General features: G+C 32.3%; 2 protein-coding genes across 3 annotated transcripts; one reads left to right on the top strand and one right to left on the bottom strand.

Annotated features, from left to right (window-relative positions):
* The first annotated feature begins 2,990 nt into the window (after nt 1–2,990).
* LOC107485961 (aspartic proteinase 36-like) lies at nt 2,991–7,050 on the top strand. The gene is made up of 10 exons (XM_016106502.3): nt 2,991–3,448; nt 4,091–4,223; nt 4,364–4,614; nt 4,897–5,124; nt 5,704–5,866; nt 5,935–6,008; nt 6,120–6,207; nt 6,316–6,388; nt 6,623–6,694; nt 6,893–7,050. Exons 1-10 carry the CDS (start codon nt 3,237–3,239, stop codon nt 7,036–7,038), a joined length of 1,440 nt encoding a protein of 479 aa, XP_015961988.1. The 5' UTR covers nt 2,991–3,236; the 3' UTR covers nt 7,039–7,050.
* A 205-nt stretch (nt 7,051–7,255) lies between these two features.
* On the bottom strand, nt 7,256–9,858 carry LOC107485960 (uncharacterized). 2 transcript variants are annotated; one of them, XM_016106501.3, is made up of 5 exons: nt 9,598–9,858; nt 8,749–8,984; nt 8,492–8,572; nt 7,639–7,989; nt 7,256–7,508 (listed from the first exon to the last, which is right to left on the bottom strand). In XM_016106501.3, the coding sequence occupies exons 1-5, from the start codon at nt 9,785–9,787 to the stop codon at nt 7,407–7,409; spliced, it is 960 nt and encodes a 319-aa protein (XP_015961987.1). In that variant the 5' UTR covers nt 9,788–9,858; the 3' UTR covers nt 7,256–7,406. The 2 variants fall into 2 exon arrangements, with proteins under 2 accessions (XP_015961987.1, XP_015961986.1); XM_016106500.3 differs by having other exon boundaries at nt 8,749–9,002.
* Nucleotides 9,859–24,829: the final 14,971 nt, after the last annotated feature.

The following is a 24,829-nucleotide window of genomic DNA, read 5'->3' on the forward strand; positions in this document are numbered from 1 at the left end:
AGATACAACCATAGATATCAGTCAGATATCACTCAAATACACCCAAATGATTACAGAAATACATCCAAAGGATTACAGAAAATACATCCAAACGGTTACAAGAATTCACCCAAACGATTATAGGAATACACCCAAAGGGTTACAGAAAATACACCCAAAGGATTTAAGAAAATACACCCAAAATTTGTTGAAGTACATCTTATGCATAATTCAGAACTCTTTCTCTTTCTCCTCCTCATCTTCTGCTGCTTCTTCCTCTTCAAAAACGATTTTACCATGAAATATCGAAAAAAACGAGAAAACAGAGAGAAAAGACGTAAATGAAGAAGAAGAAGAAGAGGAAAATGAGGAAGAAGAACGTTCAGAAACGAAAGAAAAGGAGAAGAAGAAGAGTAAGAGGAAGAAGAACGTGCAGCAAGAAGAAGAAGAAGAATTTCAAAAACCATGAAAATCGAAAAAAAAACGAAGAAGAAGAAGACGAAGAGGAACCGTTTGAGTGGGGCGCGTGTAGTTACGCTCCATTCAAAATGAGTTAATGCGCGTGTTAATGAAGTTTGGGCTGATAACTTGTAAAACTTGTATGACCTTTTTACTTGTATGTGTAGCAGTCCCCTAAAAAATAGTTGAGAAGAGAGAAGTATCTAAATTGAGATTAAAATGTACCATATTAATATATTTGGTGTCGAAATATAATCTGTTATAGAATTATTAAATTATTAATTATTGATGATTAATTCAGTGAAATATAAAAAAGATTCATAATGATAATTACTAAAAAAATATAATATTATAATTATAGACAAATCTCAATATAAATAATTATGATTGATTAAATAATACTTTTTTTAAAAGATAGTTAAAAAGAAAAATATATGTAAATTGGTATTAGACTTTCTTAAAAATTTAGGTGAAAATTACACTTGTACTTTTTTAAAAATGGTCGAAAAAAAGCATATTCAAACTATCACGAATGTGCTAGGTTGGTAGCTTGATACTATGGAAAAGTTTAGGGGACCAGCAGTTTTATTGAATTTTGGCCAGCATGTAACCAGCAGAGGAAGGTGAGTCATTGGATGAAATCTCACACCAATCTCACACCATCAAATCATCATTGATGGCTAGTTGATGGCTAACAATTACAAAAATACTAATTGATGGCTAACAATTCCAAAAATTGTTGACCCCTAGCATTGCTCTGATACTATAACGTAATCTGTTGTAGAATAATAATATAATGATATATTGACGATGATTAATAAATCTCACCATAATTAATTGCTAAATGTTAACAAATCTAATTATTTAATACATAATACTTTTCAAAGATAACATCAATATGTAGACTAGCACCATAATATGCCACATCATCATATTTGACTCTAAAATTTACGTTCATGAATAGTAAAATAAAATACTATATAACATTAACAAAAATATAAAAAAGAATCGAGATAATTTAAAAAAAAATATAAAATAAAATATTAAAACTATTGATTCAGAAAAATATAAGAAAGAATCATAATAATTATTATAAAAATATGAAATAAAATACTAAAATTATTAACAAATCTCAACATAATTAATTATTAAACATTAATTTGCATATGATTGAGTACATAATACATTCCTAAAAAATAGTTGAAAAGGGAGAAGTATCTAAGCTGAGATTAAAATGTACCATATATCAGTATGTTTGGTATCAAAATATAATCTGTTATAGAATTATTAAATTATTAATTATTGATGATTAATTCAGTGAAATATAAAAAAGATTCATAATGATAATTACTAAAAAAATATAATATTATAATTATAGACAATGCACTACATCATCATCATGTTTGACATCAAAAGGTAATTTATTATAGAATAATATAATGATATATAATGACAATTGATTATTGATGATTGACTTATTGAAATATAGAAAAAAAACATAATAATAATTACTAAAAATATGAAATAGAATATTAAAATTAATAAATTTTAACATACATAATTGTTAAATATTAATTTGTATATGATTGATTGCATAATATTTTTTTAAAAATAATAAAAAATGTATATAAACTATCATTAAAATATGTTATATCAGCATGTTTAATACCAAAATACACTTGTTGTAAAATAATATAACGATGTTTAAGGATTATTTTAAAAATTAATTGTTCATGAACATATTTAATTTGTACGAATGATCTTATATAACTTTTGTTTAGCAAAAAATAACTTGCAAAGAACTCTTATTTTTATAATAAAAAATAACAAATATCTTAATACTTTGTATATTTTAAAATAAATAAATAATTGATTTGTCAAAATAAACTATACTATTTTAAATATTTTTAAAATAATACACAAAATATTCAATTTTGTTAATATAATAGATACTAAAGATAATATAAAGAGAGCATTTTAAAATTTAATTTTAATAAATTTTTACATAATAATCCAACAATATCTATTTTTTATAATTATTTTAAAAATAATTATTTTTACTGGTATCACAATATACATATAAAACTTAATTTGATAGTCTATTAAAATTAAGATTTTAATTTTCATATATTATCACCATAAAAAATTTATATAAATAACTAATCATGTATTATCACATAGACAAAATAACTTATTTTTAAAATCACCCACTACTTAAAGTATTATCTGATTAAATAATTGTATAAAAAGTTAATACATAAAAATTATACTTTAAAATTAATTTCTTATTAAAAACACAAAAAAATATTATTAGCATACTACAAATATTACAGAGCAATGTCTGAGACAATTTTTACCTTAAAAATATTATTAACTTACTTTTTAGTTATGTACTTGAAAAATAGCAGTAGTACATTATTGATAGGAAAAAGAAGAGAAATGGATGGAATTTTGAAAGAACAAGACACGAACGTTGTATAGCAAATTTCTAAAAACATAATAAAACCAACGTAAGTGGAAAAAACATGTTCTGTGCGGTAGAATTCGCGAGTTTCCCTCTCGCTCTCTCGTTCATTTTCAATCTCTTCCTTTTTGTGTTTTCTATTATTTGTTTCTTCACTTTTCTTCTTCCTTCTTAGCTTCTTCTTCTTGCAACCGACCCTTGTGTTCTTCAGCCAACTGGGGGTCGATTGCCTATGGACACAACCCAACTCGACATTGATCGAAAGAATTGAATTTCAGTGTTAAAGTCTTGTTCTTTCTTTCTTGTTTATGTCAAAATTGCCATTCCCACAAGAATGGATATAAAAGGATTGATTTTTGTGGGAATGGTGTTATGGGAAGCGTGTTGCATGGCCAATGCAAAGTTTGTGTTTCCCGTTGAACGAAAATTCAAAGGCCCTGTTACCAGTTTGAGTGCAATCAAGAATCATGATTCTCTTCGCCATGGTAGACTCTTATCTGCTGTTGATATCAACCTTGGTGGCACTGGCCTCCCTAATTCTGTCGGGTTTGTTTCTCTTCCTTTTCATAATTTTTCTTCCGCGAAACCTCACATGCACTTATCCAAGTTGATAGTTTAGAATCCTTAGAAATATATCAAATCATCTTAGAATTCTTAACTATTAGCTTATACCTGAGTTGTCACCTTTTCTTTACTTATAATTATAATGCTCACCATTCACCAAGGACTTAAGCATAGGCATCATAGATATTGTAGCCATAGGTATGATATAAGTTTGCCCTTGATAAATTTTAATCACCAAATAAGTCACTGAAGAATTAGTGAGGTTAGACATATTAGGTCTCTCTCCATTAGTATTCATATCAATTTGACTGGGGTTTTGATGAATGAACATAACATGTGCAAAGTTAAAAATCTTAGGAGGCCTATTTAGTAGTTAAGATTCCTCAGTATCTATTCGTCTTTCAAGAAAAATTTTCAGGACTTGTTGGGGTACTACTCTTTTGAGAAAACCCCCCAATGTTGTTGACTAAAAGGACTTGAGACTTGGTCCTTCATTGGATAGGTTTGTCCCTCACACCATTACAAATAAGACTAGTTTGTCATGATTTTTCGAATGTGGAGGGATGACATTGCCCAACAATTTTCATGAAGATGCTTAATGTTCTGTTCTTGTTTCGATTTTAGGCTTTATTACACGAAAATCAAGCTCGGCACTCCTGGTACTGATTACTGGGTGCAAGTTGATACTGGAAGTGACCTTCTATGGGTGACTTGTTCTGGCTGCTCATCATGTGCTACAAGAAGTTCTATTAAGGGCGTATGTATCTACACCTTTACTGATTCATGTTTTGTGCCTTTTTGATGTTTTGTCGAAAATAGATCATTCATTACCTTGCCCACCAAGAAAGTAATGCAAGTGTTATTGGAGTGATCTCTGAGTATGTTATTGTGCTACAGGTGGAGTTAAACCTCTACGACCCAGCTGCCTCCAACACCTCATCTATTGTTATGTGTGACGACGAATTTTGCAGTGCCACAACGCTACCTGGTCGAGCTCCAGCTTGCCAGGTAAGCAAGTTCTGCCCGTACAACATACAATATGGCGATGGAGGTACGACTGCTGGGATGTATGTAAAGGATCTATTGACATATAACCTTGTTGATGCTGACCTCAATACATCATTCGCGAATAGCAGTGTGTATTTCGGGTGAGTATAAATATTAGTACAGAATTTGGGTAGGGAGTGTACCAAATCACAAGTATGAGTTCAATTGAGTCTATCTCTATCTCTATCTTAGTTGATTAATTTTGAAGTAACAAAAAATAGACCTACTTAGTTTATTTGTAGGGGAATGTTAGCAAATTGATTGAACCTTGCCCTGTATCCAAGTGCTTTACAGTTTTTATGTTTTGGTGTTTAATGTTTTATAGTCACCAATTGGTTCTTTTTCTATGTAATGCATCTTCCTGAGTATTCTCTTGCTGACAGGTGTGGTGTAAACCAAGCCGGAACATTGGATTCGAATGGCGATGGAAGCCTTAGTGGAATCATGGGCTTTGGACAGGCAAGTACTTCTGTGCTTTCACAGCTTGCTGCAGCTGGAAAGGCGAAAAAAATAGTTTCGCACTGTCTTGACACTGTTAGCGGAGGTGGAATATTTGCCATAGGAGAAGTGGTGGAGCCAAAAATTAATATGACTAACTTGCGAACAGGGATGTAAGTGCAGAACCTTAGCTTTATGTTTTAAGCTTATTTGATTTGTTTTGTTGTTAGAATATAATGGTATCCATTTGATGATAAGGCCACTGCCTTTTAATTTCAAGAGAAGCAAGCATGTGTGATTTTCCTAACAGTTATGTTTCTGAAAACGTAACTGGATTCTGTCATTGCTATCTGATCAGCATTCGAATTGTTACCTCTCTAGGACTTCCGTTTCAAAATAACTATCAAAATACAGACAAAGTAGTAGTGCGGATACATTGAGTTTTTAATGTATTACTTATTTACTTTGTCCAAATAGACAATTATTTCGAAAAGTAGCACTATCTACTTTGGGAAATGTCTTTATCAGTAATAAAAATTTACATTTGGGCAAGTTCATAGATTCTGAGAAAACATACTAATGAATTTCACATATGGAAAAACCAATATTGCAAATATTTTATAGTTATACTATACAAATGAAATGAAGCATGAATACAAAATCTTTAGGTGCAATCTCTCTAGCATATGCTCCAAGATATGTTCCTTCATATTGTTATAAATTATTTTATAACCTATTTACTATTATCATAGGGTACACTACAATATAATTTTGAAAGACTTGGAGGTTGGTGAAGAATCTCTATCTCTTCCTTTAGACATATTTGGTTCTGGAAATGGGAGGGGAACAGTCATAGATAGTGGTACAACATTGGCTTATCTTCCATCCGCCGCCTATGAGCAGCTAATGAAAAAGGTAAACATTGGAGAATCAGTTTTTAGTTCATTCAAACATGGATGCTGACACTTTTCCTTTTGTGATAGATTTTGGATAAGCAGCCTGATCTGAAGTTAGTTACTATTGAGCAACAATTTACTTGTTTCAGTTATGAGGGCAAGTAAGTTATTTAATTATTTATTTTTAATTCATTTTACTTGGTATGCTTTACATTATCACAAATATGCTACTCAACTCTTTTCTTCTCTAGTTGACCATTTTAAGTTTGCAGTGTTGATGATGGATTTCCTGTTGTCAAGTTCCATTTTGATGGAATTTCGCTGCCAGTTTATCCTCGCGATTACCTCTTCCCTTTTAGAGTGAGTTTTTTTACTCGTGCATCCAATCCGACATTTTTAAGTTATTATTGCCTGCACCGGTATGCCCCTGTAATCCGAAAACTTATTTTTGTATTCTTTGAACACCAGGATGATATGCGATGTATCGGCTGGCAGAGGAGTGCTCCAAGCAAGAGTTCAAAGGACACATTTCTTCTAGGAGGTAAGACTTAGGATTAAACTTCATTTATAATTTAATCATGTTGCCTCTTACTTGGTGTTTAAGTTTGCAAGAGACATGACCCTTCATTTAACTATTTCTAATATATGTTAGCCATTTAAGCTTTAGGCCTTGTTTGGGAGCAGTGCTCTCGTCTTCGCGGAGCTCCCAAACATCATAGTCTTAGAATGCAGATGGCTATATCATTTACTAACTCTTTTTTTTAACCAATTGCAGATTTGGTGCTGTCAAACAAGTTAGTTGTATATGATGCTGAAAACATGCTCATTGGATGGACTGATTATAACTGTGAGTACCTAGTATATAGCCTTTCATACATATGGTTTAATCCAACCCCATTTATGTCTTTTCATAACCTAGAACAAAAGTTTGTAACTTGAACATTGAAAATAGATTTATCTGAGAAGCTACCTTTTTTCAATTTCTGCAAAAGAAGCTGGAATCTGATTATTTTTCAAACACCATTTCCTTTGTTGTTTTCCATAGGCTCTAGCAGCATTAAAGTGAAGGATGAAACAACTGGAGCTGTATATACAGTTGGTGCACACAATATTAGTTCAGCTTCCTCCATTTTAATTGGAAGAATCTTGGCATTCTCCTTAATGATTCTTGCCTTGCTCAACAATTTTTAAATAGTCATGTATATCATGTATATGGGGGGTGTCATGGCTCAAGTTGCCTTTTACTTTGATAATTGATAATCTAATCATTTCTCTCATAGTTGAAATGGCAATTAGAAAGGGACAAACTCTCTTAGTCTTTAATACAAAATAGTCTCTTTTTTCCCATTCAGAAAAGACATTATTATAGTTACAACATCATTTTTGCTTATATTCTATAAGCTCACAATTATTCAAACTTTACATTGATATATTTTTTTGAGTAATGAGAAATTTATAGCTCTTACAAAACAACATTGTGTCTGACTATATATGCTGATAATTAATCACACTTTGAAGTGATATATAGACCTTCATGAAGATAACAAGGGAGGTAAGATTTACAGAGTTGTTCTCAGAAACTGTACTACAAAATAAATAACCGCCAGAAGTAGCGCGATCTGGTATGCGTCTTGTTGAAAGCCGTCGTCCCTCTGGAAAAACTGAATTGAAAAAGAAGAAAAAAAAACACAGCAACAATCAATTCATACAAGAAAATGACCTTATATGATTAAGGAAAATAAAATCTAGGCAGGATCAAGAACAGGATTCTTGTGAAAGAAGGAAACTCACCTTGGTTGGATCACCAGAGGGATCTGGATAGCTCTCCAAGTTCTCTTTCTTGGTTGAGAATTTACTGCTCAGATCCTTGGCGCTGTCAGCCAAGTCTTTGACAGATTCTGCGGTCGCAAACAGAGCACGTGACGTCCAGAAAAACGCTTGAGCACCGGCGGATGAAGCCGATAAATCCCAGAATTCCTCATGCTGAATGACTTGACCACTGATTTGGTTAAGAGTGAATTTGGAAGTGATCCTAAGAATAAGATCACCTCCTACTCCACCAATCAAAGATTTAGGCTTGCCTCTTATTGTCCACTTGATGCTTAAAATACTGGTTGATAGCATTACCATTTCCTGCACACTCTGTAACCAAACAGAGACTTTAAGATGCTAATCCTTTCAATCTTTGGGACTGAACTTGAATTTGTATGTATTGTCAGTTAAAAAGTAGTTTAGACAGATATCTACTCAATTCTTGCCACAACTGCAAAAGTGTTCGAATCAAACACACGTCGATTTTAAGTCTTGCAAACTCGAAAATTTATCCGGATGACCTCGAAATTCTTTAAGTCTTGCAAACTCGAAAATTTATCTGGATGACCTCGAAATTCTTTTACAATTTCAGAGCATAATGGTTAAACTCTTAATTTAATTCTTCTTCAACAAAAGGGACTAATTGAGAAGGGAATGAGTGTCAAAACTGAAGACATTAAAGCTAAACACAGAAACCAGTTAATAGCTTAGCTTATGGATTTCTTGGATAACAAGAAAACAAAAAATTTAAAAACTTTTCCACTCAAAATTATAACAATTACTTTATGATCTATAGGATGAGAAGGAAGAACAGGTTATTATCTATACCCACCACTGATGGTTTGTCTAACGCGCCAGTTGCCCATAACGGTCTATTGTACTTTTCGCGACCGGTAAAACTCCTCACAGGATCCTGTAATATACATTGATCAAACGACGCCATGACACTTTGTCATTATCAATCATGCCTTTAGGCAATTAATTAAAAATATAAGACATTAACATTATCATGATCTTAGCCAAAAGGACTAACACTTCTCTTAATGAATATATATACAAATTGAACAATTGAAGTCATATAAAGTTTACCTTGTATTTGACAGAGACAGCAAAGGTGGCAAGTGCTCGATTTCCCTCGCGCAGCTCGAGTATGTCGCGCGCCAGCTGTCTCGCTGTGGACTCAACCAAGGGACTGCTGATGCACTCAAACTCATTGCAGAGTTCACCAAAGTCCATGCCATCAACAATCTTATCAGCTTCTGTATTTAGTGTTTCCATTTTGCTCTCAGAAGAGACTTCACTACTCCTATCAGCATCATTGGAAACTGCAACAGAGTTACCACCTACCATGTATCACATGAATTCATATAACTTCTAAGAATATGGATTTACTTGTAACATTTTGTTGCCATTAAAATTTAATTACATATTGTCACTTATTATATAACTAAATTTATGTAATAACTCTAGTTAATCGAACCATCAAATCATAACTATCATTTTTATCAATCCGTTTAGGGGGAATCTATCTCTAGTTTCATCAAATTTGTAATTGAGTTTTTACATTTAAAATTTTTTATATTAGATTCCTACACCCATTTTAAATTTATAATCACATCCTTACCGTTATAAAAATATTTAAAATAATAAAATATGCTAATATATATTCGGTAGTGGTGCGAGAGAAAATATTTTGTAAGGTTTACTATAAAAAAAAGTATTATTACAAATTAAAACATTAGTATAAAAATCTAATTAAAAACTTTTAATAATTATAAATATAAAAGATATAAAGAATAACATAATAATTTAACCATTCTAATAATAAGAAATTACAATCTCCAACAAAAGATTAATTAAATTAAATTAAAGAGCTAATAATTAATCTAATAGTTATATATGCTTATGCTAAAAAGAGAAGAGTAGTGCAAATTAAACCTCGCAAGAAGAAAGGCATGCACGTGGTTGAGGTAGAGCCATGCAAAAACTTGGAGGACAAAATGCGTTTCTTGTTAATAATATTATTATTCGGGTCGCGGCGGCGGTGGTGGTGGATTCGTGCTCCGGCGGCGGAAAAAGAGGTGGGAGTAGCGGCGAGAGAGCAAGAAAGAGCGGCAGTTAGAGTCATGTCTCCCCATAATAACGTAGTGGCGGAGAGTGGTGTTAGTTTGGATTAGAAATGAGAGGATATGAAGAATAATAAGAGCCTCTTCTTTTTTCCATTCATTTTCTTTCTTTATTTCATTCTTACACCTAAGCTTTCAGATAAGGTGGGCCCCTCTCTTATCTATATTCTAAAATAATTTAACAATAATTAACTCAAACACTAGCTAGATTGCTTCTATACAATTACATTAATTACTTAAACATATTTAAGAGAATAACATATTCTTTAATAATTAGTTTTTTCTTTTTCTAGAATAAATTATTAAAGAAATTAGATGATAAATTTCTATTTTTTATGCTTTCCGTTTTATATATTATCTACTACATATAAGTGAAAATTTATGTAAGAGTAAAGTATCGTTTTTGTCTCCAACGTTTAGAGTAAGTCTTAAAGTTGTCTCTAACGTTTTAATCGTCCTATTTAAGTCTCTAACGTTTCAAAACTGACTCAATATTGTCCTGCCGTTAGGGATTCGTTAATAGAATTGACGGCGGGATAAAATTGAGGCGATTTTAAAACGTTAGGGACTTAAATAGGACGAAAACGTTGGGGACAAAAATGATACTTTACTCTTTATGGAAAGTAATAAAAGACAAGAATAATTCATATAATTAATGTATATATGATATATATACTGGCTTTTAATATTTTATATTTTAATTTTTATATTGGCTTTTTTTTATATATTTTTATGTATTTTTAGTGTAAAATAATTTTATAAAGATAAAAATAAAAATATATTATTACATTAATAAAAATAAATAATTTTTAGAATATAATATTTACACTACCTACTGGACTTTGGATCTTGGTTTCTATTAAAATATTATTAAAGTTGTTAGTAGTTAGAAGTTAAGTCAGTAATAGCTAGTAATTAGTAAATAAATATTTATGAGATTAGTTAAAAATATATTTATAAATAGCATGATTTTTATATCATGTAAAACACAATTTCAATACAACAACTTCATATAATATTATCTTCTTTTATTCCGCTCTTCTCCCAGAAATTCAACATGGTATCAGAACCATGATATCCTCCTTGAAGAGGATAAGCCATTAGCTTTTCGGTGAAAAATCACCATACTTTTTCTTTAAACCCAAATAATCAGTCTTCATTGTCTTCTTCTTCTTTAATGACAGAATCATCTTCTAACGTAGTACAAAATCCCACTAGCCCTTTCTATATTCATTCTAGTGAAAATCCAACCTTTGTCACCAACTCTGTTTTTTCTTCTCTAAGCTGATGATCTTCTATTTTCAATAGCTGGTGTTGTCTTGATTATATCATTCCCTCTCTCTTTCTATCACCCAAAATTATGGTCATTGAGACCTGCGCTTTTACGCGCCTTTCAAAGTTTGTTGTCATCATCATTTTTTCTTCTTTTCTCTTTTCTTCTTCTTCTTTTTTTTTTCTTTCTCCTTCTTCTTCGGTCAAAAAACCACCTCCTGCATTTTCTTCCTCTTTTTATCTATCTGTTCAAAATACTGCCGGTCGTCGCGGCATCCCTAACGTCTCTTTTCTTCTCTCTTTTTTTCTTCCCTAGTTGTCTTACTCTCAAACACAGAATGAGAGAAGTATGTCACGGCCTTGGACACACTCCAACGCTACCGTGCCAACACTCGGACTTACTCAACCTCTTGAGCTAAGACCAAGTCAGCCTAACCCTCAATACTTAGCAAGAAATCTAAGAATACAAGAGAACACAAGAGAAAGGAAGCTTTGGTGGAAAGAACACTTTATTTACTCAAGTGTTGGTTACAAATGATTCACACACCCTCACACTAACTCTTACCTCCTATTTATAGTCATCCACCTCCTCAATGGATGGTTAGGATTAAATCTAATCAATGGTCTGGATTAATCATCTAGAACCTTCTTTATAAATATCTATCCTACCACTACTTTCTAAATACTTCTAGATTGTTCCATACAACTCTTCATACTTTTATATCAATCCACACTCTTCTAGAATATTCTATGATCTTCTAGAGTCTTCTAAAACCTTCTAGGGTATTCCAGGAACTTCTAGGACATTCTAGAATGTTCCAGAACCATCTAGAGTATTCTCAAACACTCCAAAAAACTATACAAACACTGTTAAATCTAACCTTCTAAAAATTTACCGTGACAAATGGCTTTCAATCATAATCAGGTGCCCCAATTTTAATTCTTTAGTGAAATTTCTTGTTGGATTATGCGAATCTTTAAATATCAAAACATATATTTTGATTATTTACTCATTTTTCAATTAATCTTAGTTACTTCTTAGTTGGTTGGATAAAGTGCGGTATGATTTTAGTATTTTATCAGAGTAGTATTATGTGAACAGGTAATTTTCAACTAAGTCTCTTATTAATTGATGATCTTCATAGGGGGAGGGAGTTGTACTTTGTAAGCAACTTTCCCAACACGTCAATGATCTCAAATGGCCCTTCGTATTTACGGATTAAGCCTTCATGAACCTTGCGAAAGGCTTTGAATTGTTGTGGAAGAAGTTTGATCATTACCTTGTCTCCCACTTGATAGCTTGCATGCCTCCTCTTTTTATCTGCCCATTTCTTCATCCTCTTTGCAGCTTTGTCGAGGTAAGAACGAGTGACATCTGCTTGTTCTTCCCAAGACTTAATCATATGATAACCTCCAGGGCTCTTTCCTGAGTAAGGGGAAGGAAGAGAGTGAGGTGTAAGCGGTTGTTGTCCAGTCACAATCTCGAACGGACTCTTTCCTGTAGACTTACTCCTTTGCAAATTATATGAGAACTGAGCAATATCGAGGAGTTTTGTCCAATCTTTTTGATTAGCGCTTACAAAATGCCTCAAGTAACACTCGAGTAAGGCATTCACTCTCTCAGTCTGCCCATCGGTTTGAGGATGGAAGCTTGTTGAAAAATAAAGCTCCGATCCAAGGAGTTTGAACAGCTCTGTCCATAGTCGTCCTGTGAAGCGTGGATCTCGATCACTAATGATGCTCTTAGGCAATCCCCAATATTTCACCACATTCTTGAAGAATAGTCGTGCTGCCTCCTCTGCAGTGTAGTCAGTAGGGGTGGGTATAAAGGTAGTATACTTCGAAAATCGATCCACTACCACGAGAATAGATCCAAACCCCTCAGACTTCGGTAAGGCAGAAATGAAATCTAGAGAGACACTTTTCCACGGTCGCTCTAATGGAGGCAGAGGTTCCAACAACCCGCTTGGTGTCTTGTTTTCAATCTTATCTTGTTGGCACACAAGACAAGTCTTCACATAGCTCTCTACTTCATCTCTCATTTGAGGCCAATAATAAGAAGATTCAATGAATGCCAAGGTCCTTCGCTGACCTTGGTGACCAGCCCACTTGGTGTCGTGGTATTCTCTCACTAATTTTCTTCTTAGATTTTCCCATTTAGGGACGTATAGTCTTCTCCCTTTAGTGTAGAGAAGGTCATTTTCTAGCCAAAATCTTTTGGTCTTACCTTCTCTAGCTAACTCCACCAACTTCTTGGCTAATGGATCGTGATGCAACCCTTCTTTGATGGTGTGAACAATATCTCCTTCAACCATAGAAATGGTCGCCAATTTAGCCTTGCGACTCAGCACATCTGCTACCACATTAGTCTTGCCTGACTTGTATTCAAACTCAAAATCAAACTCAGCCAAGAAGTCCTGCCACCTAGCTTGTTTGGGGCTCAACTTCTTTTGAGTTTGGAAGTAGCTTGTAGCCACATTGTCTGTCTTGACGATAAAGTGTGAACCAAGTAAGTAGTGACGCCAAGTTCTCAAACAATGCACTACCGCGATCATCTCCTTCTCTTGGACGGTGTATCGCCTCTCTGTATCATTCAACTTGCGACTCTCAAAGGCAATCGGATGTCCTTCTTGCATTAGAACCCCTCTAATGGCATAGTCAGAAGCATCAGTGTGGACTTCAAATACCTTTGAGTAGTCGGGTAGTGCTAGTACTGGACCTTCTGTGATAGCAGCCTTCAACTCATCAAAGGCCTTTTGACACTCCTTTGACTATTTCCAAGTGTGATTCTTCTTGAGAAGATCAGTTAATGGTGCAATCTTGGCGGAGTATCCCTTGATAAACCTCCGATAGTAATTGGCCAACCCAAGGAATGACCTCAATTCAGATACCTTGTTTGGCGGCTCCCACTCTTTGATAGCCTTCACCTTTCCTTGATCCATGCAGAGAGTTCCATCTTTAATGATGTGTCCCAAGAAGTAGACTTCGTCCCTTGCAAAGGAACACTTTTTCTTCTTCACATATAGGTTATTCTCTCGCAAGATCTTGAACACAGTTTGTAAGTGTTCTACATGTTCCTCCAAAGTATTGCTATAGACAACAATGTCATCCAAGTAGACCACTACAAACCGATCAAGGTAAGGTCGAAAGATCTCGTTCATCAAGGTACAGAAGGTCGCAGGAGCATTGGTCAAACCAAAAGGCATTACCAACCACTCACACGATCCATACCTCGTGACACACGTGGTCTTAGGCTCATCACCATCAGCAATTCTCACTTGGTGATATCCTGACCTCAAATCTAGCTTTGAAAACCACTTGGATCTGCCAAGTTGATCAAACAAATCGACTATCAAAGGAATGGGGTATTTGTTCTTGATGGTTACCTTGTTCAGTGCTCGATAGTCGATGCATAGTCTCAATGAACCATCATGCTTCTTTTGGAATAAGACGGGTGCGCCATAAGGTGCCTTCGATGGACGGATGAATCCAGCATCTAGCAAATCCTTGAGTTGCTTCTTCAACTCTTCAAGTTCTGGCGGTGCCATCCTATAAGGTGTTGAGGCGGGCGGCTTTGCTCCTGACTCCAATTCAATCTTGTGGTCCACCTTCCTCCTAGGTGGTAGTTGTTTTGGCAACTCGGGAGGCATCACATCCTTATTTTCTTCAAGGACTTCCTTGATTTTGGGAGGAACGTCTTCTCTTTCAGATGTTGACTCCTCTTGTAATAGAGCCAAATATGTAATATTTTCCTTCTTGAACCATTTCTTGAGTTGCATAGCAGAGAGTATCGGTGGTCCTCCAACTTTAGAGACTATAGGGACCATGCATGGAGACCCTTTCTCCATGACGCATACTGCGTCGTAGTATGGCATATGTATTATATTTGTCTTCCTTTGCAAATCGAGCCCGATGACTATTTTAAAATCATCCATGGGTGCTACTGAGAAATCTACAAGGCCCTTCCAAGAACCAAGAGTCATCTCAACCCCTTTTTCTACTCCCTTAAGGGGTTCACCCTTGGTGTTCACGGGTTTGAACCAACCATTCTTTTCGGTGATCTTCAACCCAAGCCTCTTTACTTCATCAGGCGTGATAAAGTTGTGTGTAGCACCAGTGTTGATCATAGCCATGACAGGTTTTTCATTAATAAAGGCTTTGACATACATCAAGCCTTTCTTTTCTGCAGTGCTTGCCTCTTTGCCCTTCACAGCATTTATGTGTTGGATGGATCCAACACACTCAGTTACTTGAGTTTGGGCCTCTCGTTCCTCAGCGATAGATGCCAGAGTCCCTAACTTAGGACAGTCCTTCATTTGGTGTGGTCCCTTGCACACGAAGCATCCTCCTTTAGGTACGAAAGCCTTCTTCTTTTCCTCGTACTCTTTCTTTAGAAGAACAATGCATCCTCTGATGTTAAGTTGGGGATTTGAAGCGTGAGAGTAGTGAACTCCTTTACGAAGTCACTAATCGTACTCTTGTGCTTCAACCCCTTCAACTTCTTCCTTGCTTCATAAACCACATTCTCAGGGAAGAATTGTCTTTTCAACTCCCTTTTGAAATCTTTCCATGTGGTTATGTTGCAAGTACCCTTCTCTATATCTAGGCTCTTTCTCCTCCACCACAAAGTAGTATTATCAGAAAGATAGAGAGCTGCAGTGCATACCTTTATTGCTTCTCCGACCACCCCTTGGCCTTCAAAGTACCTCTCCATTTGCCATAGGAAGTTCTCCACCTCTCGAGCGTCCCTCACGCCCTTGAACTCCTTTGGCTTGAGGAGATCAATCTTTGTTGTCTCCCTTATAATGGTAGGTCGAGATTTTGCCTCCTCGAATCAAACTCGAACTTCCTCAAATAGTTTCAAGGAATTCTCAAGCTTCTCTTCGATTTAGAGCATGATTTCTTTGAAAGCAACTAGTTCTCCTAACACGTGAGCCTCGAGGGTCTCCTTATTATGTTCTATCCTTTTAAAATGTCTAGTCATGTTCTATCCTTTGAAAGCGCTCATCCATAGAGGATAGAACATTTTCTAACATAGAAACTCTTTCTTCTAAGAAGTTAGAGTCCTTACCTCTAGGCTCACTTGAAGAACGGATCTTCTTGCCTCCCCATTGAGAAGGAATAGCATCCATTCCCCTTTGAGACTCAACATGCTCCATGATGATATTAGAAGCCATTTCCACAAACCACTTGTGCTCCCTCTCAAACCTGGCTCTGATACCAAGTTGTCATGGCCTTGGACACACTCCAACGCTACCGTGCCGGCACTCGGACTTACTCAACCTCTTGAGCTAAGACCAAGTCAGCCTAACCCTCAATACTTAGCAAGAAATCTAAGAATACAAGAGAACACAAGAGAAAGGAAGCTTTGGTGGATAGAACACTTTATTACTCAAATGTTGGTTACAAATGATTCACACACCCTCACACTAACTCTTACCTCCTATTTATAGTCATCCACCTCCTCAATAGATGGTTAGGATTAAATCTAATCAATGGTCTAGATTAATCATCTAGAACCTTCTTTATAAATATCTATCCTACCACTACTTTCTAAATACTTCTAGATTGTTCCATACAACTCTTCATACTTTTATATCAATCCACACTCTTCTAGAATATTCCATGATCTTCTAAAGTCTTCTAGAACCTTCTAGAGTATTCTTCTAGAGTCTTCTAGAACCTTCTAGGGTATTCCAGGAACTTCTAGGACATTCTAGAACGTTCCAGAACCATCTAGAGTATTCTCAAACACTCCAGAAAACTATACAAACACTGTTAAATCTAACTTTCTAAAAATTTACCGTGACAAGTAGCCTTGTTTCTTCTTCTATTTATCTATCTGTTCAAAACACTGTCGGTCGTCGCGGCGTCTTCTTCCTCTGCGTCACCGCATCGCAAGCATCGTTTCTTCTGCGTCATTTCACGCCGCTCACAGAAGCCATGTTCCTCCCTTTTGTCATGACCAAATTGCAGCCCACGCCGCACCACTCTTTTTCTTTATATTCTCTGCGTCTAGCGCCACACATCTCTTCCTTTGCGTTATCGCGTCATATGTCTCTTCGCCAACCATCTCATCGAAACTTATTCAAGTTGAGGATTATTGACATGTTCCATCCACCAACTTGTGGGGCATATTAAAATATTATTAGAGTTGTTAGTAGTTGGAAGTTAAGTCAGTAATAGCTAGTAGTGAATAAATAGATATTTATAAAATTAGTTAAAAATATCTTTATAAATAACATAATTTTTATATCATGTAAAACACAACTTTAATACAACAACTTCATATAATATTTATGGATTGTTTGGGAGTAGAGAATGCTTTTAACAGCAACATTATGGCAAATTAAATTCTTATTTCCATAGTATTATATATAGATTATTACATAGAGATGGCCAATAGATAGTGGTTAAGTAGTACTTAGTCCATCGCCATAAATTTGTACAATACCTTCAAACGTGAATTTAGGATAAATTTATTTTGTCTATGCATCATGTTAAAAAATTATAGAATTTAACAAAAATCACCACAAAAATTATTGTAATAATTAATTTAGTTAGACACTTCTTCCAAAACTGTTGCTGAATATTCTGACCAGACTTTATATTATTGCAAGAAAAAAAAACGGATCAAGCTAAGACATACAAAATGAAACCCATTATTTTAGCATATATGTTATAATTATTGCAGCTTCATCCCGTTGTCAGAAGTAAACTGGACTTATTTAGTTACTCTTTGTTGGAGAATTTCAAATGTTTGTGAAATATTAGTGTTTTAATTATTTTAATAATTAATTTTAATTATAAAAATATATAAAATATATATTAATTAAAATTATTAAAATACCAATGTGTTTTAGGAATTTCAGAAATATTTGAAAATTTTCCTTTTTTATTTGAAGTTAAGGGCCGTTGGCCTCCTTAAAGATTTTCATTACTTTTATTTAAAAGAGTAAAGTATTGTTTTTATCCTCAACGTTTGGGGTAAATCTTAAAATTATCCCTAACATTTCAATCGTTCTATTTACGTCCCTAACATTTTAAAATTGACTCAATGTTGTCCTGCCGTTAGGGATCCGTTAATAAAATTAACGGCGGGACAAAATTGAGACGATTTTGAAACGTTAGGGACGTAAATAGGACTAAAACGTTGGGGGCAAAAACGATACATAGAAATAAATTTTAATTTTATTCTTCAATAATATCAATTTGTTACTGTACATAGTATTCAATTATTTTTAATCATATTTACACTTAATCACCTTATTTTCATTCTAAATAAATTTATTTTTTTAATTTTACACTTAAAGTAATGTATTTTTTATAAATAAATAAATTTTACACTTTTATTCTAAATAAATAATGTAATGTGATTAGAATGAAAGTGTAAAACTATAAAAAAATATAAGTAATGTGATTAAGTAATGAAAGTAAAATTACATTATTTATTTAGAATGAAAGTATAAAATTTATTTATTTATAAAAAAATTATATTACTTTAAGCGTAAAATTATAAAAAAATTAATTTATTTAGAATGAAAATAAGGTGATTAAGTGTAAATATGATTAAAAATAATTGAATACTATGTATAATAAAAAATTGATATTATTGAAGAATAAAATTAAAATTTATTTCTATGTATCGTTTTTGTCCCTAACGTTTTAGTCCTATTTACGTTCCTAACGTTTTAAAATCGTCTTAATTTTGTCCCGCCGTTAATTTTATTAACGGATCCCTAACGGCAGAACAACATTGAGTCAATTTTAAAACGTTAGGGACGTAAATAAGACGATTGAAACGTTAGGAACAATTTTGAGATTTACCCCAAACGTTGGGGACAAAAATAATACTTTACTCTATTTAAAAATAAAAAGCTTGCACTCTCCTTTTCTTCATAATCGTTTGTAAACCTTTTAATGGCTTTTTTCTGTATATAAATTTGGTTGATCAAGGTATAATTAGTAGGGGATGATAATATGCGGGTATTTAATCTGATTTAATTTGGTTGGTAGAGTTGTCAATTCAATTTGTAACGAGTAGGATACAGATTGAATCTAAATTGTATTTGACCAATTTGTACTATATGTTTTAAGTGAATGTTGAATCAAAAATTTTTTATTAAATACAAAAGATTTTTAACTACTAAAAAAATATCATTAATTGATAATTTAATATTTTTTACATAAAAATTAGTTTTATTTTAAATTACTATCAAAGTTATATAATAATATTACATCTTTTGAGTAACTTACGAGTAAGATCAAATACCCGTAGATTAAAAATAATTAGAGTTAAAGTTAAAATATTCTCAACCTACAAATAGAATAAAATTCAGTTTATATAAAAATAAAAAAATCTCAACTTATAAATAAAATTAAAATTTAATCTAAATCTTATTTTATCCTATCCATTATCACCTCTAATAGCTAGCTATATACTATTGTAACACAATTCTAATAAGTACCATGCATTAACAAAATCTTGGCTTTACTCAAATTGTAGCTCATTTATGTGCTAAAATTACCATTTCTTTACTAGGATGAATTTATTATATATACTCCTAGCAATAAGCTAGCATCATTACTTTTCTAAACAAATCGCTAAATATTAAAACCACATTAAGCATTAAAATTATAATTAAAGGTCCACTAATAATTATATAATGACTTATGAATTCTTAAATATTAAAATTAATATAAAAAGATAGCAACAAATTTTCTTAAATATCCACCAAATAATATATACAAATTTAACTAAAATAACACAAATTATTCTTTAATTATATTCTACACCCACATACTCATATTATATTCTCCACTTTTGTTATTTTTAGAACATCTCCATTACTAATTTTAATACCATTTTGGATATTTGTGGGACTATTTATTATAAGTAGTGATTTAAAATTAAAAGTGAAACTTGTCCTTTCTGTTAGTATTGCAAGTGTGAGAAGTGTCAAAGTTAGTCTCACATCAAAAGAAAGCAAGGAAGAGTGAGGAGTTTATAAGATGAGAGACTCATTAACTTGACACCTTAAGGTTTTGAGTTGGATGTGGTGTCTTCTCATCTTATGTTCTCTCACTTGATTCCTCCCCGAAATCTCCCCAATTGTCGAGAGCTCTCCACGGTCGGCCCAACACTTCCAATATTTAGTTTCAATTCAATTAGAATTTTATTTAATTTTAAATTAATTCACTTCTTAAAAATATTAAAAGTGATACTCTAAAAATAAAAAACACTAAATTGAAAATGCACTTAATAATGGTGGTGACATTAATAACAATAATAAGAATTTAGTTAATATGTGTTCTTAAAGTTAATAATTAAAAAATTTGTATGAAAAAATACAAGGCTTAATTTTTAATGTATTTATTATTTATTTATTAAAATAAAAGATTCAAAAATTTTTATAATTGTAATCTGAACTTTACGGACACATATTAATTAAACTCTAATTAAAAAAAAAACAAAATAATGGGTGTGGAAAGTTGTTTAAAATAATAATCCAGCAGGCAGGATGGGAATTAGAATAGTAACTACTAACTAATTATTTTTTGGTTCATAGAAGAAAGCTAAAGCCTAAAGGGCAGCTAGGTATATGCAAACGTAGGAAGCAGTGTGACAAATGGCCATTGCCACTGCCCATGAGTTGCTTCTTTGGCATGCTTTAATTTAAATCCAACCACCGTCTTGTTGAGCATGTAAAATTAGTGTTTCTTTTTGGCAGTGCTACGATGAGGATATTTATATTTTTTTTTCAGTATGTGCTGAAGAAACATGATTGTTAATAGATAGCAACGTGTGTAAAAATTATTCCGTTAAACAAGGTAGCTGCTGTGTTGAATTCAGATGCTGTAGGTCTTGTTAATTGTTTAGTTTTTAATTATGTAAAATTAGTAATCATCATTCAATCCGTAGATTTTTTAGTCTTAGACTCCCAAGTTTTGATAAAGGGATGTGTTTGAATTGTTAGTAGATTTTGAGTTCATGAAATAACATAAAAAAAAAGAGTTGGGTTTAGCAAAAAGTATTTAAATTATTATAAAGTCTATTAAAAATCCAAATTCATTCCTTTATCAAAATCTGCGAATCAACATTAAAAAAGTCGAAAAATTTAATTATAACCACTAATTTCACATAAATAAGAACCAAACAACTGATAAGATCTGCAGTATCTAAATCTAACGTAACAGTTGTCTCGTTCAACAAAATAACTTTAAATACATTGTTATCTATCAACAATTATATATTTTCAGCACATACTAAAAAAAATAAGCATTCTTATCGTAGTACTGTCCCTTTTTTTTAATGTGCTATAGTTATATATTGGATAAATTACTATTTAACATTTAGACTAAATTTTAATTTAGTATTTATTATTTTAAATATTTTATTTTTGTCTTAACAAATTTTAAACTATTCAATGTTATCTTATCGTTAATTTGACACAAATAGTTAATAAAGTGAGCAGTATAAATGTTACAACATTATCAATTAAATTATATCTTTTTTCATGTGTTAGAAAAAGATAACTACAGTTTTTTTGTAATATTTCTTCTTGATTTACTTCTTGTACAAAACATAAAATCCTAACAAACAATCATCAACATTCTAAAAAATAAAATTTGAAACAAATACAAATCGAATTTGAGGTAGAACAAGACAACAGAGTAGATGAAAGAAAAATAAGAGGTAGAGAAAATTAAAAAAGATGAAAATAAGGAAAGTGGAAGAAGGATGGGGCCAGCGAGAAAATATCATATCTCTAATGAGATCTGTGGTTGCTTCTGCTGTCGCAGTTGCTCCCACCACCAAAGAGAGGAAGAACAAAATGCGAATGGGGGAGAGAGCGTCTTTGTCGTTACCGCAGTCGCTGTTGATGCTGATCGAAGGGTGAGGTAGAGAGACCTTCCTCTTTACTGTGACGCTGCTTGCCCAGATCAGAGAAAACAAAAGACAAACAGCGCCGCCAAAGAGAGGATGGAAGTGATGCCGTCGAAGCCTAAATCAGGCAACAACAATGGGCAGAGAGTATGGAGGCTACAGAGAGTAGGGGTGTTATCGGTTCGGTTTTGGACTAAAAACTAACCGAACCGATCTGTTCGATTTTCACAGAGTACCAACCAATCGGTTTGCTGTCTGTGCAACAACCGAACCGAATTGAACCTAACCAAAAGCGGTTTGGTTTGATCGATTTTTTCGGTTTTTAAATCCTAACTAATAGAAAATTAATCTCAGTAAAATGATGTTCGAAACAATCAAAAACTGAAATAATATTACATTACATTCAAATTTAACATAATTTCAACTCATTTCAAAAATTAAACATAAAACAAACACATTTGTTAAGTCTAAAATTTTTATTTCAATGCATTACTAAGCCACTTTTTCGGTTCGGTTCGGTTCGATTTCTACCGAACCAATCAAAAACCGAACCGAACCGATCGGTTTAATTCGAAAAAAACTAAAAAAACCGATTTATTCGACTTTCTATTCAGTTATTGTAAATTTCGGCTCGGTTTTACGATAAATTTTGGTTCGGTTCGGTAACTTACACCCCTAACAGACAGAGAAAATGAAGAATGGTTGAAGAAAAGAAAATTAGGTTAAAGGAATAAAATTAGGGGTGGCAACGGGGCGGGTAGGGGGCGGGTTTTTGCTGTACCCGACCTCGCCCCGCCTTACAATAACCCGCATAAAACCCGCCCCTTTCCTATCCGCGGGTAGTAAATGGTTGAACCCTAACCCGCGCTGCCCCTACCCGCCCCTATAAGTTGATAAGAAAAGACAACATTAATTGTTATATCTCTAATACTTCTCCTCAAACAAAATTTTTTTTTAGGTTTGTTTGATTTTTGCATAGGCTTTCTTTTCTCAATTATTTGTGTTATGCTATTTTTTATTTTTGGAGTTCACCAAAAATTGAACTCTAGGTCTTTTGAACATAAAATTTTGATATTATGTCACAAAATTACTCATTTCAAAACCTTAAATTAATATGAGAATGCAACATTAATGATTATACTCTACCATCTAAAAAATAAATCCTATGTAATTACTTACTAAAGAAGGACAAACTTCTAAGTTCTATATATCTTTCTTATTAATTCTTATGCATGCTTCTTGGAAAATTAAGCACATAGATGAAGATTAGGTCATCATTAGTTTAATTTTGTATCCTTTCCTTGCCATAAAAAGCCTCACTAAACCTAGAGATGGACTTTTGCATATATTATATAACCATGCTTGTGGAAAATTGGGTTATTAGGTCATCACTTCCTTACTTTTCTCGTTTCCTTATCTCAACGAGGAAAAAGTAAAGCAATGAGTGGGAAGGGTGGAGTTTAATTTATGTAGTTATGAACCTTCTAGGAAAATGGTGGAAACATTAAAAAAAATTACTCAATAATAACGTGAAAACATAATATAGATCATAGGATAAATTTTTTACAAAATTATGTATTAGTGGAGTTTATTCTATGATTTATAATTTTTTTTACTCAACAATAATATAGAGACAGAGTATAGCTTATAAAATTACGTATAGATCATAATTATTGTTTAAAAATTTATTGTTCGCTAATAAATTATTCTATATATAAGATAAAATTTAAATTTTTTAATATTTATTTAAGTGAACATACTAGACCAATTTAAAATAATTATTAGTTTACATTCTAATCACCGTCTTCTAGAACATGTAGAATTTATTTAGAATCTAATTATATTTAATTTTTTTTTATAAATAGATACAAATTATATATATGTGCTATACATATAAAAAATAGAATAGAAGTGGATGATGAAGGTTTGTGGATAGAACTCAGACAAGTACGTATCTTGGAAACCTTACCTTAGCTTTTCAAAGTTGAATAATATTGAATACAAGTGGTAATACTAGTGGATTCGTGACACTAACCACTAACCTTATATATACCATGCCACCATCACTAATTCTATATTATATTATATTATATTATGTGAATTTTAATATGTGTATGATTATGGTGGTTACGATAGTTGTGTAAATAGGGGTGGAATTAGACTAAATTTTAGAAAAGGACAAAATTAATTTTATAATATAGAAGAGATTAAATTAAATATTTTTGGAGGTTAAATTAAAATTTTTATATGATTTATAAAGGAAAACTAATATTTATGAAAGGTATTGTCTTTCTTTTTTTTTACATGAGACTCCGTTTTTATATGTAAATATTGTTAAGATTAAAATTATATTCTTTTTTATATTTTATTATTAATATACTTTTTAGTAATATTTTTAAAAAATATTGTTAAATAATAAAAAAATATTACTTTTATTGTTTACAAAACAAACATAATATTTTATTTATATTAATTTTACTCTTAAAATTTAAAATAATTTAATTTAGTTCCTTGTGTGTTAATCTCATCCATTAAAATTATGTCTTGGCTCAAAAATTTATATATAGTTTTTTTTGCCTCTAAAATTTGATTTATATTTTAAAATTATTCTTAATTGAACTATCATTAACAAGTAAGACTAATACATAAAAATAGAATTGAAATGTGTTTTAGATATTAGAAATAAAGTTGAAACAAATTAAATATTTTAGATATTTTTAAGATTTTTAAAATTATATATATATATATATATATATAGGCAATAGATATAAGGATAAACACTATTTTGTTCTTTAAGATTTAGGGTCAAATTCAAATTTGTCCCTAATCTTATTTTTAATTTAAAATTATCTTCAACATTAAAATTGTTTTTAAAATTATCCTT

This window comes from Arachis duranensis, chromosome 4, assembly GCF_000817695.3.
Source record: "Arachis duranensis cultivar V14167 chromosome 4, aradu.V14167.gnm2.J7QH, whole genome shotgun sequence".
Classification (NCBI taxonomy): Eukaryota; Viridiplantae; Streptophyta; class Magnoliopsida; order Fabales; family Fabaceae; genus Arachis; species Arachis duranensis.

Bases quoted from the DNA above. Each gene is read 5' to 3' on its own strand.
- LOC107485961 (XM_016106502.3), top strand. From the start codon at position 3,237: ATGGATATAAAAGGATTGATTTTTGTGGGAATGGTGTTATGGGAAGCG. The intron at 6,208-6,315 runs GTGAGTTTTTTT...TTTGAACACCAG, and splicing joins ATTACCTCTTCCCTTTTAGA to GATGATATGCGATGTATCGG. The intron at 6,389-6,622 runs GTAAGACTTAGG...AACCAATTGCAG, and splicing joins GGACACATTTCTTCTAGGAG to ATTTGGTGCTGTCAAACAAG.
- LOC107485960 (XM_016106500.3), bottom strand. From the start codon at position 9,787: ATGACTCTAACTGCCGCTCTTTCTTGCTCTCTCGCCGCTACTCCCACC. The intron at 9,003-9,597 runs GTTTAATTTGCA...GATACATGGTAG, and splicing joins CATGCCTTTCTTCTTGCGAG to GTGGTAACTCTGTTGCAGTT. The intron at 7,990-8,491 runs GTGGGTATAGAT...GTTTGGTTACAG, and splicing joins CGTTAGACAAACCATCAGTG to AGTGTGCAGGAAATGGTAAT.